The sequence below is a fragment of the Cavia porcellus genome, unplaced genomic scaffold, assembly GCF_034190915.1.
Source record: "Cavia porcellus strain 051 isolate PalLab524CR breed Dunkin Hartley unplaced genomic scaffold, mCavPor4.1 scaffold_5, whole genome shotgun sequence".
Classification (NCBI taxonomy): domain Eukaryota; kingdom Metazoa; phylum Chordata; class Mammalia; order Rodentia; family Caviidae; genus Cavia; species Cavia porcellus.
The window spans coordinates 43,141,239-43,157,628 of NW_026947488.1; the positions used below are offsets into that span (position 1 = coordinate 43,141,239).

The following is a 16,390-nucleotide window of genomic DNA, read 5'->3' on the forward strand; positions in this document are numbered from 1 at the left end:
CGGAGGACATTTAGACACAAGCCATAATACTGAGAAAGAGGACAAGAGACTTAGATGAGGCTTCTCAGAGAAAGTGACATCTGGCAAAAGCTTGAAGGATGGTAAGCTTACCAAGAAGAGTGGAAGCAGTATGTGCAGGGGGCCCAGAGGCAACAGCACCACAATCTGAAAACTGGGTTAGTGAGGGTGGAGGGAGAAAGCTATGGATGAACACTGGACTCCCTCCCTGCCGCTGCCCCGGGGGACAGGGGCTCATCCTGAACACAGTGCCCCAAAGCTCAAGTGGGAGGGCTACCCAAGGCTCCAGGTACTGGGCAGCCAGTTTGTCCAGCATTCTCCTGAACTGTCATGCTGCTCAGTGGCTTGCATGCTGGCCACCCTCAGCCCCAGCAGGTCACTGTCATCATCAGGGGAGGAAGAACTGAGTAAAGTTCCTTCACTGGAACATAGCTACAAGGGTCACTGAGCACACAACTTTCTTCAGGTTACTAGGCGCATAGGCCACTTGTAAGCATGCTGAGCTGCGTGTGTGCATTATGTTTTCCAAAGCTCTCTGCAAAATGGTGTGCAGCCCAGCACGGGGAAGACTCTTGCGTGTAGCCACATTGGGCATGAGGGATGCCCTAAAGAGAGCCAGCTGCTAGAGAATTAATGACCAGAACTGACAAGGTGTCTGTAGACCACCAAAACCCAAGAATAAGTGACTAGGTGGCCAAAGGTCGTACTCAAAATCCATAACTAGGTAAGTCACTTGGTCGACTGGCAAGTCATAACCCAGTGACAGCCTTACTAGGAATCTAGTCAGAGTGGCTTGACCCATGTAGATCTCTAGTATTTGATTATCCATGACTTTATATAAACGGAGAACATACTCAGGCCCTACTAAAACTGTATTTTAAAGGCTGACTTGCCCCCTGCCTCATTCATATTTTGAAGTCCTAACTCTTGGTACAGCGGAATATGACTGTTTTTAGACATGGGATACTTAAAGAAGTAGTTAAGTTAAAATTAGGTCATTAATGTAAGCTCCAATTTGATATGATTGGGCTTTCTTATAAAAAGACATGGACACATATGGGGGGGGGGGAACATCCTATAGGTCTTTCTCTTGAGACACCCAGTCTTTTTCTGGTTTTTTTCAGTCTTCTTTTTGTTCTGAGAAAGAACAAATGCCCAGAACTCTGAAGAATGACTACACACTGTCTCTGTGTTAATGCTATATTTGGGGTCACTGTTGCTGTCACCTACTGGAGGATGAGACATTTGGCTTAAATTCATCTAATGAGGGCCCAGACCTAGAGTGGCTTTTTCAGTAGCTTAGGGTAAAAGTGGCAGATATCAACTCTACAACTGACAGAATCTACACTGGACACTGTGTCTCATGGAGTGACAGTTATTACGGTAATGAGGGACGGGGGGGGGGAACTCTAGCAATCTCTCCCTTCATACTCCTCACCAAAACTGTAAACCAAAAGGAGTATTAATCCCTAGGGATAGGAAAAGTCTGAAGGGTCCATAATTCATCTTTCATATAGCTTCATTCAATGTGCCTCTTTACTTTAGGTAAAAGATAGTCTTGTAGTTTTGCAGAGTGATGGTAGATGAATGCAAGTTTGGTTAGGCAGGCGTTCTTCCAGAAGTCCTCTCTCTAGTGGAACACTGTAGCACTTAGCACAAGTACTACAGAACTGGCAAGATCTGTTTCTCTTGTAGCCCGAGAAACAGTAATTACAGAAATACATTTATGAGGTGGGTATAGTGGTACATGCCAAAATCTTAGCTCTCAGGAGGCTGAGGCGGGAGGACTACAGTGTGTTCAAGGTGAGCCTGAACTATATATACAGTGAGATCCTGTTTCAAAAACAAATTATCAAAGACCTGCCTCTCTGAACCCCCAAATAGAAGCACATTTCTGTCTATTGGCAGAAATAGTCAGAGCTCACTGCTCCTGGACTACTATTCAGTGGCCTTCAGGACCTTGGTATCTTATGGAACACTGGGCTGACCTACTACACTGAAGGCATTTAACACAGTACTTAGGTGGGAGCAAGTGGCAAGTTTTAATGTTAGGCTAGAATGTAGGCAAGTCAGAAGGTGACACAAAACTTTCAAAGTACAGTTTCTGAGTGTCCAGTGGTCTGGTGCATATGAAAAACCTCACCAAAAGAAAGGCAAAGCTTTTCATACATTTTGTACCCTTACTACTAAAAAATAAACACAAACTTTAGTGACTATATCTTCAGGCTTCCCTGATCTCCGTAAATGACATGAAAGGATGAAAGTCTGAGTAAACAGCAGATAAAAATTTGTGCTTAATTAACTGATAGCTCTGTCCAATAGAGTGGTACCAGCCAGTAGTGAGTAAAAGCAATTTAGTAACTACTTGAGGCGAAAAAGGAAAATCTGTCCAGCAAGCACAACGCTAAAACATGTATTTTGGGTCTACTTGGCCTCCAAAGAAAAATGGCCTGAGAGGGAAACCTACACTAATTCACTGGGGTGGTTAACAGTTTCACCAGATGGTCAGGGACTCAGAAGGACTTGTAGCAAGGACATCTAGGGAAAAGGTAAGCAGAGCTATTGAGTATTTGTATCTTAAAGGAATGGTCATTTTGCCACTTGCTCCCACCTAAGTACTGTGTACTTCTTCTTGTCTTCCTGGATGTTCACTTAGAAGTCCTTGTAAAGAGCTAGACAAAGAGACTGACCCATGGGTGCTGGTTAGTTTCTTTCCCTAGGTGCCAAAGGAATCGTAAGCAATGTGGCCACAGCAGCAAGAATGCATGTTCTCCTTGGGTTCAGAGACATGGACTTAAACTCACAAGGCCAAGCTTTGCCAACTGCTTAATATGCCGTGATATCTCATTCTGAGCCTTCTGGCCAACTCTCGTATCACCGGCAGCTGGGGCAAGCTGGCAGATAGGTTGTATCAGACCTCCTTCATCATGGGGGAGGCAAGGACTTGTCTTCATGGACCCTGAGATGGACCCTTATTTTGAATCTGGATGTGCCTCCTATGTTTGCTAGATGCCTGCCACACCACACAGACTTCACAAAGGCCTCCTTCACCACTATCAGCCCAGTACATCTGAAAAACTTACTTTAACAGGAACAAAGTAAGGCAGTGGGCTCATAAAATTCAATGGTCTTACCAAGTAATTGGAGCAAGGCTCACTGTAGCTGGCCTAACACAATGATGGACTAGTTACCAAAATACAAAACAATAACGTTGACAACATCGATGACAACAAAAAGGGGCTGGGATATAGCTCAGTGCAAAGGTCTGAGATTTGATCTCCAGCACAAGTACCAGAACAAAAACAAAGAGCAATGAGCAAAGTTATGTTCACTGGCCTAGACTTCAGCTAAGTATATATGCCATGCAAAGACATGCATATGTAGATCAGGAAATAAGCTCAAGCAAATGAGAAGACATAAAGTATAAACCGCACACATTCAACCAAACTACAATTATAGTAACAGCAACTCTGCATTTACTAGCCATGGAACTGAATATGGAAGAGGAAACAGCACCGGTCTTATGGTAAAGTGGCTTTGAAATTGGTTTTGAAAAGGTGTTAAGGAAGAGTATGGGAGCAGCTGAGGACAGCCAGTTAGACCAGGGTCCAGAATGATGCATCTGGTACTGAGGAAAAGGTAAAGCATGTATTCAGTTTCCACAGGGATGCTGTTTACACAAACAATGTAACAGCGGCACAGCTACTGTGTAGCCCCATGGGTGTTGAAGTCTGCACGGCCTAGAATGCCCCAAACCTCAGTGGTCTGTGAAGTAGACTCTTGTGGTAGAGCTGCGTGAATGATGCTTGTACTTTCAGAAACTGACAGTTCTGCGCTTAAACCCAGGAGAAGAGTTATTTGTCTGTGCTCCTGAGTTAAGCAGCAAGGTAATCTGGAGAACAGAGAGAGTTTAAAAGGTGACAAAGATTCAGTCTTTCTTCCAGAGGAGCTGGAAAGACAAGTCAACAAACTACAACACAATTATAATACAACATGACAGAAGTTGTAAAAGTGTAAAGTGTCAAGTAATTTATTAGCAGAGAAGCTGGAAAACTGAGAAAGACTAAAGACTGTGGAGAAGTAATATTTTTATGTTGAGTCTTAAGAGTTAAACAGAGTTTGCCAATGGATAAACTTAAAGTAAAGGCACACAGGTAACAAGGATATAGATTTTTAGGAAATATGACAGGATAAATAACAGCAATTCTCAACTTTACCAGAAGAAGGACAGATAAACATTCCCAGGGCTCACCATTTAAGTGCCTACTGCAAGTCACAAACTGCGCCACACCAGAAGAACAACAGAGTAATGAAAGGAGCAGAAGCTGTCTTTGAGGGGCTTACACATTTGTGGAGAAGGAGATGTTAATTCAGTGGTGTGAAAGAAAGTCCAGCCTGCCAGTGATCCTGTGGAAGGTCTCACTTCCCTGCGGGATGGACTTTGATCGGACATGGGGGGATGCCACAGGGGTAGATGAGGCTCCAGTATAGGTAAGGGTCCTGGGAGAAGCACAGGGACAGAGATCTGAAAGAAAGGAATCAAGTGAGATGCAGCAAGAGCAAGAGAGATGGAAAATGTTTAAGACATGGCTGGAGAGGCAGCTCCCCAGGGGTGCAGTCCTCATCCCAAGAGCCGGGGGGAGTCCTGAAAGGTTCTAGGTGGAGCTGCTCAAGACTGACGTGTCATTTTAAGGGATCACCTAGCTGAAGTGTTCACAGGAGATGGTGCCCTGACTGCCACAGAAAGGAGCCAGCCAAGTACCTGCTGCAGTTGTCCAGTAGAGGCAGGAGAGGGACTGGCCAGTCAAGATGTGAACCTTGAAGACTTGCCCAGCTAAAGATGAACTGTTGTCAGAGGAGGAAGGAGAGGGAAGATGGTGCTTCACACAAACTTTACTTTAAAAACAGCATATAAGTAGTCCAGCCTTTTTTCTAAAGACTCGACAACACAGGGTAATTTTATTTGCCTTTTTATCGACTCACGTCTGTCTCAAATGGAAACCCAGCATCCATCCCACTAGTGTCCCTGGAGGCTGCATGAGGCAAACAGAGCTTTTCCTTGTTTGCAGTTATCCAGTTAAATAAACTCAGAGGCAAATGACAGTGAAGAGTCATTGGCAACTTAGATGGCACAAAAGTAATGTAATTAAGGAGCCCTCACAAATCAACAAAGATATGAACATTCAATTAGAAATGTATTTCAGATGAATATGTATATTATTAGTATGTTCATTTCACTATTTAATACAGTAAAAGTAACAGACATAATCTAAATATATCCCACCAATAAATTAAGAGTAATTGAATACTGTGCATGTATTAAAATGGCTATACACACCTGGAATAGTCAAGACAGTCTTGAAAAGGAACGACAAAATTAGAAGATTCACACTTGCTGGGTTCGAAACTGATTAAATAGCCAGGTTCACAGTGCATATGGACAGATACACAGACCACTGGGAAAGAGCAGAAAACTCAGGACTAAACTATCGTACATGTCTAATGATCTCCAGCGAGAATTCTAAGACTGCTCCTTGAAGAAAGGACAGTCTTTTCAACAAGCAAAGTTAACAAAACTGAGAAACCATCAGCAAAAGAATGAAGCTGGGCTTTTACCTTCAATCACATACCAAAATTAACTCAAAACAGATGCAATACTGAGTATAAAAGCCAATTCTGTAGAATTTTTTTCTACTTTTGAAAGAAAAATAAAGAAAAATTGATGGCACTGGATTTAGCAATGATTTCTTAGACATGCTGTAGTTAGCAAGGCAACAGAAGAAATAGACAACATGGTTGCAGTACCTTAGTTAACAGCTTTTTTGTGTCAGTCCATTGTAAGAAAATGAAAATAAAAACCACAGAATGGAAGAAAATATTTGCCAATCATAAATTCAATAAGGAATATTCAGAATATATAAAGAACTTTTATATCTCGCAACCATATGAAACAATCTAATTAAAAAATGAACAAAGACCATAAATAGACATTTCTCCAAGGGAGATATGCTAATGGTTGATAAGCTCAGGACAAGATGTCAACATCACAACTCACTAGGGAAATATGAATCAGAACCACCATGAGACACTGCCTCACATATATAAGAATGGCTACCATCAAAATAACAGAAAAGAAGTTACTGGCAAGGATGTATAAGAAACAATACCTTCATATACCGCTGGAGGGAATTAAAATGATACAATCACTATGGGAAACAATATGCAGTATATCAATAATTTAGCATTTCAGGCTGGGGATTTAGCTCTGTGGCATAAGCACCTGCCTTGCGAGCAGGTGGTCGTGAGTTTGATCCCCGGTACCGATAAAAAAAAAATTAGCATTTCTACTTATAGGTCCATAGCCTAAAGAATTGAAAGCAGAGACTTCAATGGATTATTTACCCTCTAATGTTTATAGCAGCTTTATTCACAATGGCCAAAGTGGAAACCTAAATGCTCACTGAGAGATGGCTGAATAAGAAATATGGTACAGTACTCACTGGAATATTACCAGGTGCGATCATTTGGCCTTAAAAGAAACGGAATTCTGATAAACACTACATCAGGAACTTTGAAAACATTATGCTACAAGGAAATGAGCCAGATAAGAAAGGACAAATATTGTGTAATTATAATTATGTGAGGTACCTAAAAAATTCAAAATTCAAACTCACAGAGCCATAAAATAGAATGGTTGCTACCAGAGTCTGGGAAAGGGAAAATGGGGAATTACTATCTAATGGGTACAATGATTCAGCTTAGGATGACTAAAAAAGTTCTAGAGATAGGTAGTAACAGTGATGGTTACACAACAATGCAAGAGGGCTGGGCATAGCCACGCATGCCTGTAATCCCAGCATTTAGGAGGCTGAGGCAGGAGGATTGCTTTGAGTTCCAGGCCAGGCTGGTCTATAAAGGGAGTTCAAGGCCAGCCTGAACTGTGTAGTGAGACCTTGTCTCAAAAAGACAAAAATAAAATAAAATAAAATGTAAGTGTATTTTATGCTAACATACACAATTGAGAATGGTTAAAATGATAAATTATAGGTTATATATATTTTACCACAACAAAAAGGTTTTAAAAATTGTCATGTGTGTGATGTGAAAGACTTTTACTGTATATTAGGTGGGAAAAAGTCTACAAAATTGTATAGGCAGAACACTGTTCCATTTAAAAAAAAATATATTCCCAGAAAAAGCTTAAGAAACGCTTTGCTTGTCACCATGAGGTGGGAACTCCGGTCCCTACACTAGGAGGCAGGCTGGAAGCATAAGCATAAGCATAAGCATGCGGCAGTCAAGGGAGGCTAGGGAAGGGCTGGCTGGGAATCGATACTGACCAAGCCAGCAACAGAATGAATCACCCCAGAGATGGAGGCCTTGGAAAGTTGCGCTGATCCTTTGCTTTGGCACCAGTCAGAAAGCGACGCCAGTCAGATCCAATGGGGGGTACACTGGATGCAAACTGTTACTATTTTCCTCAAGATTTATAGTACTACTGAGTGACAAATAGGAAAGCACCACTGACACAGTGCTGCTCGGACTGAATAGTCCATTCAGCTTGGATAACACTCATTTGCCCACCTCCACACCATCTACACCAGGATTACTTCGGATCGAGGAAGCCTTCAAAGGATTCCTGACACAGTAGAGAAGGGTTACATTAAAAGCATAATGAGGGCACAGAGCGGTCTAGTCACTGTTCTCTGAGAATTAACACAAGTTGTATTTCAAAACAGTCCAGTCACTGTATTTCAGAGTGCTATGAATCCTGACCCCAAAAACATTAAAAACACAACACTGACTAGGAAGAACACTGAGGCAGAAGTGGAAGTCAGAACTGTGGTCTGGGTTCTCTCCACCACTCTTTCAATATAAGTAACATTGAAATGACACATGAGTATCAGGCACTGGTTAAGTGCTGGGGGCAGAGAGAGAATGAGAGGAGGTGATCCTAAATAAGTGACAGTCTTTGTCTTCAACGAGATGATCTTTTACTTGGAAGGCCACTTAATCTTGCAGAGTCTCACTTCTTCACTCAGAACTCAGTGATACTATCATGCCACTGTGTTATTAGAAAACAGAATGGATACCTCAACCTTGGTACACTTCAGGTTTGGGGGTTGGTAATTCTTTGTTTGGGGGTGAAAGGCTGTAGGTACATAGTGTCATCCCTGGCCCCTACACACTACATGTCACTAGCACCCCACCCCTTGCCAGCAATGACAACCAAAACTGTCTGTAGACATTACCAAGTATCCCCTGGGGATAAAACTGCCCATTTGAGAACCTTTGAAATAGGATGGCATATTTGAAAACATTTTTTAAAAGTATAAAAGCCTAAGTCAATTTAAGTCAGTATTAATGTAAAACAATTTATAAGACTATTTGTCAAAAAAAAAACCTTTAAAAAATTTACAGTTTCCTTAGGAATGTTTTATTTGCTATTTTTATATATTTTGCCTACCATTAAAAGCCCTTCAGCGCTTTTTGGTTAATTTTCTTTACCCAAACAAAGTATCTTCATTACAACATACTTTTTAAATGTATCACTACACTAACATGACAGAGTCAAATATAACTGCCATCTCCACAAAGCAAAAATTCTATTTTCTTTGTCCAAAATCAAAGTACTTTGTGCTTACCTTTTAAGGACAAGGGACTGGATCTTGTGAATTCTGTATTTGATGGCTTGTGCTGTTTACGGACTTCCAAGTACTCCTTAACTCTTGAGTCAATGGTTTCTTTTAATAGCAAACAGATTTCCTAAAGTAAATAAAAAATTGGGTATAACTTTCTAATTTAATGCAATGCAAAACAGTTAACATCTTAAACATTAAAAAGTCAATGCTAGACATTTCATTTGCTTTTTAATTTAACTATGAATGCTGAAAGGAATGTTACATAAATAAAACACCCAAATTTAAATATGCTACAGAAGTTTGTTCAAAACCATGATGTTATTTCACTGCATGAGCTTGGAAATTCATGTCATGTTTTTCACAATGCCAAAAATAAGAAAGCTTAATTCACTATAAAACTCTGGATGATATGGCCATAAAATAGGTGAGGTAAAGAACATTTTCTGGGGCTGGGGATTTAGCTCAGCGGCATAAGTGCCTGCCTTGCAAGCAGGCAGTCGTGAGTTCGATCCCCGGTACCCATAAAAAAAAAAGAAAAAAAAATTACCAAAGAACATTTTCTATAAATATCAAACGGTGGTTACATTGTGAATAAAGAGACAAGCAGAAGGGAGCCAGGAGCTGGGAGCAAGGCCCAGGGAACACCCCTGGTGGCCAGGCAGGGCACTGCCGAGAGCAGGAGCCAGGAGGAAGAACAAGTTCTCATCCTGTGGGGCGCAGACGGCGCGGAACAGGGACCCAGACCGCAGGGGCAAGCCCCATGGCTGTGCAGCAACCTTCTGTTTAGAGGCCTGGTGTTGCCAGATCTTTTAATCTGTTCAAGAGCAGTCAGCAACAGTGATGTTTATGTAAAAATTTCCCAATTTTCAAATTTGGTTTAAAAATTTTTGAATGTATACACCATCATTCATCAGTTTCTGGCCTCAGGTTTTCACATCTACTGAAGGATGAAGAAAATTGAGCAATCAGTGAAACAGAGAACTGGAAACAGGCAATCTGATTTTTCCCCACTCTTGCTGATGACTGTGTATGCCCACTGGCTTTTGTTGAGCTTGTGTTATATGTCTGTTAATGATGAAAATAATTCAACTTCTCTCATTACTCTTAAGTAGATTAGTATTTATTAGGTAATAGAAACAGGTTTTTATTTAATTTTAGCATGCTGTATCGTTAACTAGACATGCCAATTGGCTCACATATTTGTGATATTTATAAGAAGATAAACAAAAACCTCAAAAGCCCAACCACACATTGGAAAGATATACTGTGTGGTGTTTCCTGCACTGCCAGGAAAACACAATCTGCTGTAGGAAGCAGGGGACACTACATACAAAACTGATACCCAAGGACTGATAAATCCAATTTGGAAAGGCTGCAGCAGGCTTAGAGCTGCACGGGTCACTTCAAACCTGTTTTGCTGGTTTCTTGCAATGTCATCTCAGGTTGATCTCTTAAGACTCTTCATACATTAAAACATGAACAAAGTTTTAAGCTGCTCTGAAAAGCAACCACAGCAAAACCTCCTTTATTGTAAATACCTGTATCCCTCACACAGTATATGAAATCCTTGATTTAACTCACAAGAAATTTCTTGGTAAAATACAAACACTAGACTCTGCTTTCCTGATTTTCATTTTGCAGTCCAAAGATGCAGTCAGGGCTTTGTAGAATACAGATTCTGTTTACAGCTGAGTGTTTTGGCATTGTTCACACAACAGAAAGGCAGCCTTGACTAGTACTGTTGTTTTAGCAATTAAAGAATTTTGCTTCACATGCAGGACTCGGGTATGAGTGAGCTAGAAAGTATGTGAAAGACATATATAGAAACAAGGATTGCTAAAATTTGACCATAAATACCCTATAAGGCTTGAACTAAAAATAGTATGACAAAAATAGGGCACAGGCTTATAGCAGAAGGCTTCCCCCTATAGTTATGAAGCTCTCCTTCTGTGGGGTAGGTGTCACAAATAAAAAGCAGGTGGGGTGCAAGGTGCCCAAGGCACCCAGTAACTGATCATGCCACACTTGGTGCAGCAGTCTCTTCAGAGCCAGGACAGATATGAGAAGGAGAACCACCTGCAAGGTGCCAGGAGGGGCAGCTGAGAAGATCGAGAAAGAGACAGAGACGGCATCTCATAAGCCTAACGGGCTCATACTTGCTTCCTAGAGAATCCAAGTGGAACAGTTTGAATTTGACTGTTTGGGTACAAAGACTACTTGTGCTGCACTCAAAATAAACATATGTTTAATACATGTAATTAGCTCCTTTTTCTATGAGGAACAGGATATTCTTAGGCTTTCACTATATAAAGTGACTGTTAAAATGCAATCAAACTGGCTGCTCATGGAATCCCAATCATGAGATGATCTAAAGATAAAAATGAGGCACACTCAAAAGTGTTGAGACACTGAACATAGGCTAAAGTCATAACCTGTCTTCAACTGGCTCTTCTCCTTTCTTAAACACACGCACAAATTATCCCAGGGTAATTTCAGTGTCAGTGAACATACATTTTAAAGGAACCACTTAAAGTTAAGGCAGCAAACCACCTACTTTGAGAGGAAAGCTGAGCTAGCTGGCAAAAGCTGCGTTCTTGCAGCTGCCGCTGCAGGTCTGGTCGTGCATGATATATCCGTAGTAAGTCACGTCTAGATGCCCTGAAGTGCGTTCTCATTGGAGCAATGCCCTAAGTGGGTATTAGGTGGAGCAATGTGGTTGCATATGGCATGCTAAAAGACTTCAGCCTCATGCTTTGCCTAGGAGGTGATTCATGTACCTGTGTACCTAAAACAAGCTACATCGACCGACTCCTGGGGAAATCTAGCTAAATGTCAACACAATGGGTCTAAAGACAACACAGTAAAGCAAAGGGAGAATGCAGGAAGATCTGAGCCTGGAATAATGGATTCTGGAATGCTTTTAAAGTAAATTGCATCTGAAGTTTTTTGGTAAGATTTCCCCTGGGTGAACTATTAGTCACCCTGGTGAAATGAATGAACTGATTTGAATCACACAGATGTGTCAGTGAGCAAATGCTTGGAATTCTATGAAGATGAGGAGCAGTAGGAGATGTTGGCCTGCAAAATACTAAGACCAGCAGAGCAGAATCTACAGTACATTACCACAATGATAAATTCTATGACACGGAACCTTGTCCCTTCTTTTCCCAGCTTCAGGTCATCAGGACTCCTTCACAAACTAATGACAGCAAAGTCTTGATGATATCCCCTTTCAACTAAAAACATATTATTCTGTAATTTTGAGGGGAGAAGGGTGGAGAGGTTATAGTGAACTCAAAAAGTTGACTGAAAACTGTTATCACAGGAAATATTTTTTTGGCTACTATCACTAGCTTTTCCATATGAAATTACCTTTTAATAAAACAATTTTATTTCTTGCTCTAAAAAGTAACTGCACAAATGACTCTCTTGGAGGGAATGAAGCACAACAGTATTCTGAAAGTTATATAAAAGCCATATCCCCTCATCCTTTGGCAAGCAGAGATCTGGAAAGGGAAGCAAAGTGCTTGACAATCAAATATACTTGCTATGCCGCAAGCAGAGCAGTGAAAACACAGAAACTTAGGACCAAGAAGGGACACGGGTAGTACCTGGCCAAACCCCTGCATTTGCGGGTAAGAAAGTGAAGCTCTGAAGCTCAGCAAGGTCAAAGATCATATAGTTGACCCCTGAACAACACAGGAGTAAAGGGGGACCTGCCCCCCTGTGTACTCAGAAATCCTAGTATAATTTTTGACACCTCTGAAACTTAACTACTAACAGCCTACAAATCACTGGAAGTTTTATCAATGACAGTCAATTAGCACATATTTCATATATGTACTATATATAGTGAAAAATACTACAGAACTGCAAGAGATCATGGGGGTAGGTCCTAGAGATTCAATCCAGGGACTCACACATGACAACAACTCCAATCACTGAACAATAGCCACAACCCTTTTAAAAATTCATTTTGGTCATGCTAAGTTGCCCAGGATGGCCTTAAACCTGTGATCCTCCTGCCTCTGCCTATACAACAGGTGGCACTATAGGCACGTGATACCACATCCAGCTGAGAACATTCTATATTGTTGTGCAATTCACTGGAAAGAAACTGCTCACGTGAAGATGACTTTCACATGGCAGTTTACTCAGATATTTGCAACACCAAGTTTACCGCAGTAGTAATGTTGATTTATAAAATCATTACATACTACTGTATATTCTACAGGTAATCTCACGCAGTTATAATTCAAAATTGCATCTTTACATTTGTTCATATCTATCGCAAGTACATATTGTGCCATGCACACTGTGTTTGTGTACATAACTTAGGACAAACTAACTTTTTCAAAAGATCTGTATATATTTTACAGTAGGAAATGATAAAATAGACTAATATCTTTATATATTTTATGCACTTCTGACATGTCCCACTTTTTAATTCTTCCAGTGTTTCTAGGATGTAAGATTTATGAGTTTTCAAAGTATTACAAATCTCCAAAAATAGATTCTGTGTATAAATGGATCCGTGCAACCCAAACCTATCTTGTTCAAGGGTCAAATTTATATACATACCCAACTATCTATCTTACCGGCTGACCAATATGAAAGAGAGAACAGGCAGCTATCTCCTCACCTGTCTCTTACTCATGACTATGTGGGATGGCAGACTATAAAAAGAGCAGATTTAAGACAGACAGGTTAACCTTTATGCCTACTTTAGATACCGAGTCACCCTTCCCAACAAATCATGTCACAATTCTTGCTTGCTGGAATAGTTTAACTTCTTCCTTTTTAATATACAGACCCCTTCTTAAAAACAAAGGAGTGAGGAGTTTTGAGCTGAAACAACAGAGTCGGGGGTGAGGACATAGCTCAGTGGTAAAGCACCTGGCATGTGGAAGGCCCTGGGTTCCATCCCCAGCACCAAGATCAATCAGCTGATCAAAGAGTATGTATGAGGCACATGGATGTATCAGTTTCTGAAGGAAATCAAGTGGCTATATGTGTGTTTGTCACTGGAAATACAACAAATAGTTTTCAAGGGTTAACTACAAGTCAAACCTTTTTCCCAGTAAAGAAAATGAAAACTGGAAAGAGCTAATACTTCTAGGAGCTGCAACTATTTGCATTTAAATAGTAAAAAGCTTCACTGTACCTCTTTCTTCTGTTCAGAGAACCAGCTGGTATCTTTCTTTGACCCTTGTGGTGATACATGAAGATCCACCAGGACAGCAAAATCCCTGCACTGAAAGACAGCAATGTCAGAGTCAGTGTCCATGTGGCTCACGCTGAGTAAACAATGAGAGAAACATCTCACAAATCCCTTTGTGGCTGCTCATGATGAAATGGAAGCAGAGTTCACTACTGGATGGAAATCTCAATCTGGGACAGGGTTACAGGTCATAATCTTTTGTTTTATAACTTTAGCACTTATAGTGGCAATGCTAAGAAGAAACAGAAGAAATTGAACGTGGAAAAGGGATGCCCAGACTACCGAATATCTAGAGAAGTCAAACAGGTCAGCACTAGGTATGTTTCAGAAAAGACTGGTTCTGTGCACAGCTGGGGCAAATCTTCCAAATAAGAATGAACACATATAAGCCTTTTCATTAAAGTCACTACAAACCGTGAGCAGCCAGCCTCTGCTCTTGTTCTCATGGCTCACACCATCCAGCACTTGGGGACCCTTACCCTGTTCAATAGCAGGATGGTCAGGAGCCACAGGAGGGCACTCAGAATGGGGGAACCATGACTGTAAAGCCCAGTGTTAAACAGTCACATAGGGCTAATGGCTCTGTACTGGACAGCACAGTGACAGATCCCATGGAGAATTATGGCCGTACAATCCTCACACTTGCTAAATAATATCTGAGATGTGTAAGTGTGAACAAATTAATCTGGTGGGAAATGTCAGAGACAGTGGCTCAGTTTACAGGTTACACGAAAAGTCAATTTATATCTCTTTGGTGATGTTTTTTCCCCAACTTCTGTGCTCAATTCAATGGTGAAAGTAAAGTCATTTCAATAAAAAGTGTTGGATCAACAGATATAAATATAGAAAGAAAATGAAACTTGGCACTGGCATCTTATAATATATGAAACTTAATTTTAGAAGAATTAAGAATTTAACATAAAAGCCAAAACCAAGCTAGTTTGCTTGCTCCCTCTCTCCCTTTCTTCTCTCCCTCCTTTCCTTCTTCTTTTTAAATTTTTATTCTTTCCTTCTTTTAGAGACGGGGTCTTGCTATGTAGTCCAGGCTGGGCTTGAATGCATGGCGATCCTCCTGTCTCAGTCTCTTGAGTGCTTGGTGTACAGGCACGTGGCATCATGCCTGGTCAAAACTTTTTTTTTTCTTCTTTTTTTTAACATTTAGGCCAGTAAAAGATTTGTTAGACAGGATCCAGAAAACTTGTTAAAATGAACACCGCAGAAGTTAAAAACTTGTGTACATCTAAAAATATATCACTAGTAAAATGAATATGAATGGCTTGGACTGGAACAATAAATTAATAAAAACATGCATCTGACATAAAATACTGGTATTCGAGTTAAACAGCCCTATACCTTATGCTGAAAAAACAAACAACTTGGCTAAAGACACTTTTTTGAACAGCCAATAAGTACATGAAAAATGTGTTTAACATCATTAGTCATCAGACAAATGCAAGTGACAACCACCAAGAGATATAGCTATTTATCAAGCTTAGTGAAATGAAAAAGACGCAACACTGAGTGTGGGCGAGGAACCTGAGTACCTCAGGTGCTCACAAAGCCCACTGGTAGAAAAGAGAAATGTTTCAACCACTTGGCAAATGGTTTGTCATTTTTCTACAGATAAACCTATATTTGTTTACTGACTGAACCAACAATGGACCCCACGAATCTACGGGGAAAAAAAAGCTTATATGCACACAAAGACATGCATGCAGAGATTCATGAAAGTTTTTTCATAATAATCTAAGCCAATGATGGCTTTACAGCCTAGCAACAGAAGAATACACAAAAGGTGTTATATCTGTACAATGGAGTGCTTCTCATCAAATTACTGATATGGTCAGAATGAGTTTATCTCCGAACATTATGTTAGTATCAGTTCTTTTCACTTAAATGAATTATAGCTCACTAATAATTAATTTTAAACAAAACGTATTCATATTTGTTGGCAGTTACTTAAAATATAGGAACTATGTCTGAAATGTGTAGAACTATGGACTCCTAAGGTGTCGAACAGTGTACTGCAGCCCACTAAAGTACATCTCAGTGTGCAGCAACTACTGTTTCATTGTAATGAAAGAGAATCAAGAGAATATTAGAATGAAATAAAGAATATCACTGTGTCATGTGGTAAGGCTGAGGAGTGTATTGGGAAAAATAAGCATGGGTGCACTGACATGGTGGCAAGCCTAATTCTTACGGTGGGTTGTGCTAAAAATGTTTGAAAATCATACTCAAGTACATGATTTAAAGTTTTTTTGACTGTTGATTACAGATTTAACCTTTAAGGTGTGTGCTGCCACCAGGTGGAGGTCCCATGTCAGGACTACATGATCCTGCCCAAGGGACCTTAACCTTCTTCTATATGCTATGGACTTCTTTAGCCAGCTGTGAAGCCAATAAACTTGCTCAGAATGTTTTAAAATATATAGCACACAGAATTCACAAGAAAACTGAACTACACCAAAATACAGTTATTGAAATTTTTAAAAATACAAATTTGTGA

General features: G+C 40.4%; 1 protein-coding gene across 1 annotated transcript in view; it reads right to left on the minus strand.

The window, feature by feature from the left end:
• The window catches only part of Slx4ip (SLX4 interacting protein), a 143,313-nt gene that overhangs the window by 48,772 nt on the left and 78,151 nt on the right, over nucleotides 1-16,390 (minus strand). Inside the window, 2 exon segments of the mRNA XM_063248698.1 lie at nucleotides 8,664-8,784; nucleotides 13,825-13,914. Coding sequence (XP_063104768.1) covers nucleotides 8,664-8,784; nucleotides 13,825-13,914 — 211 coding nt within the window.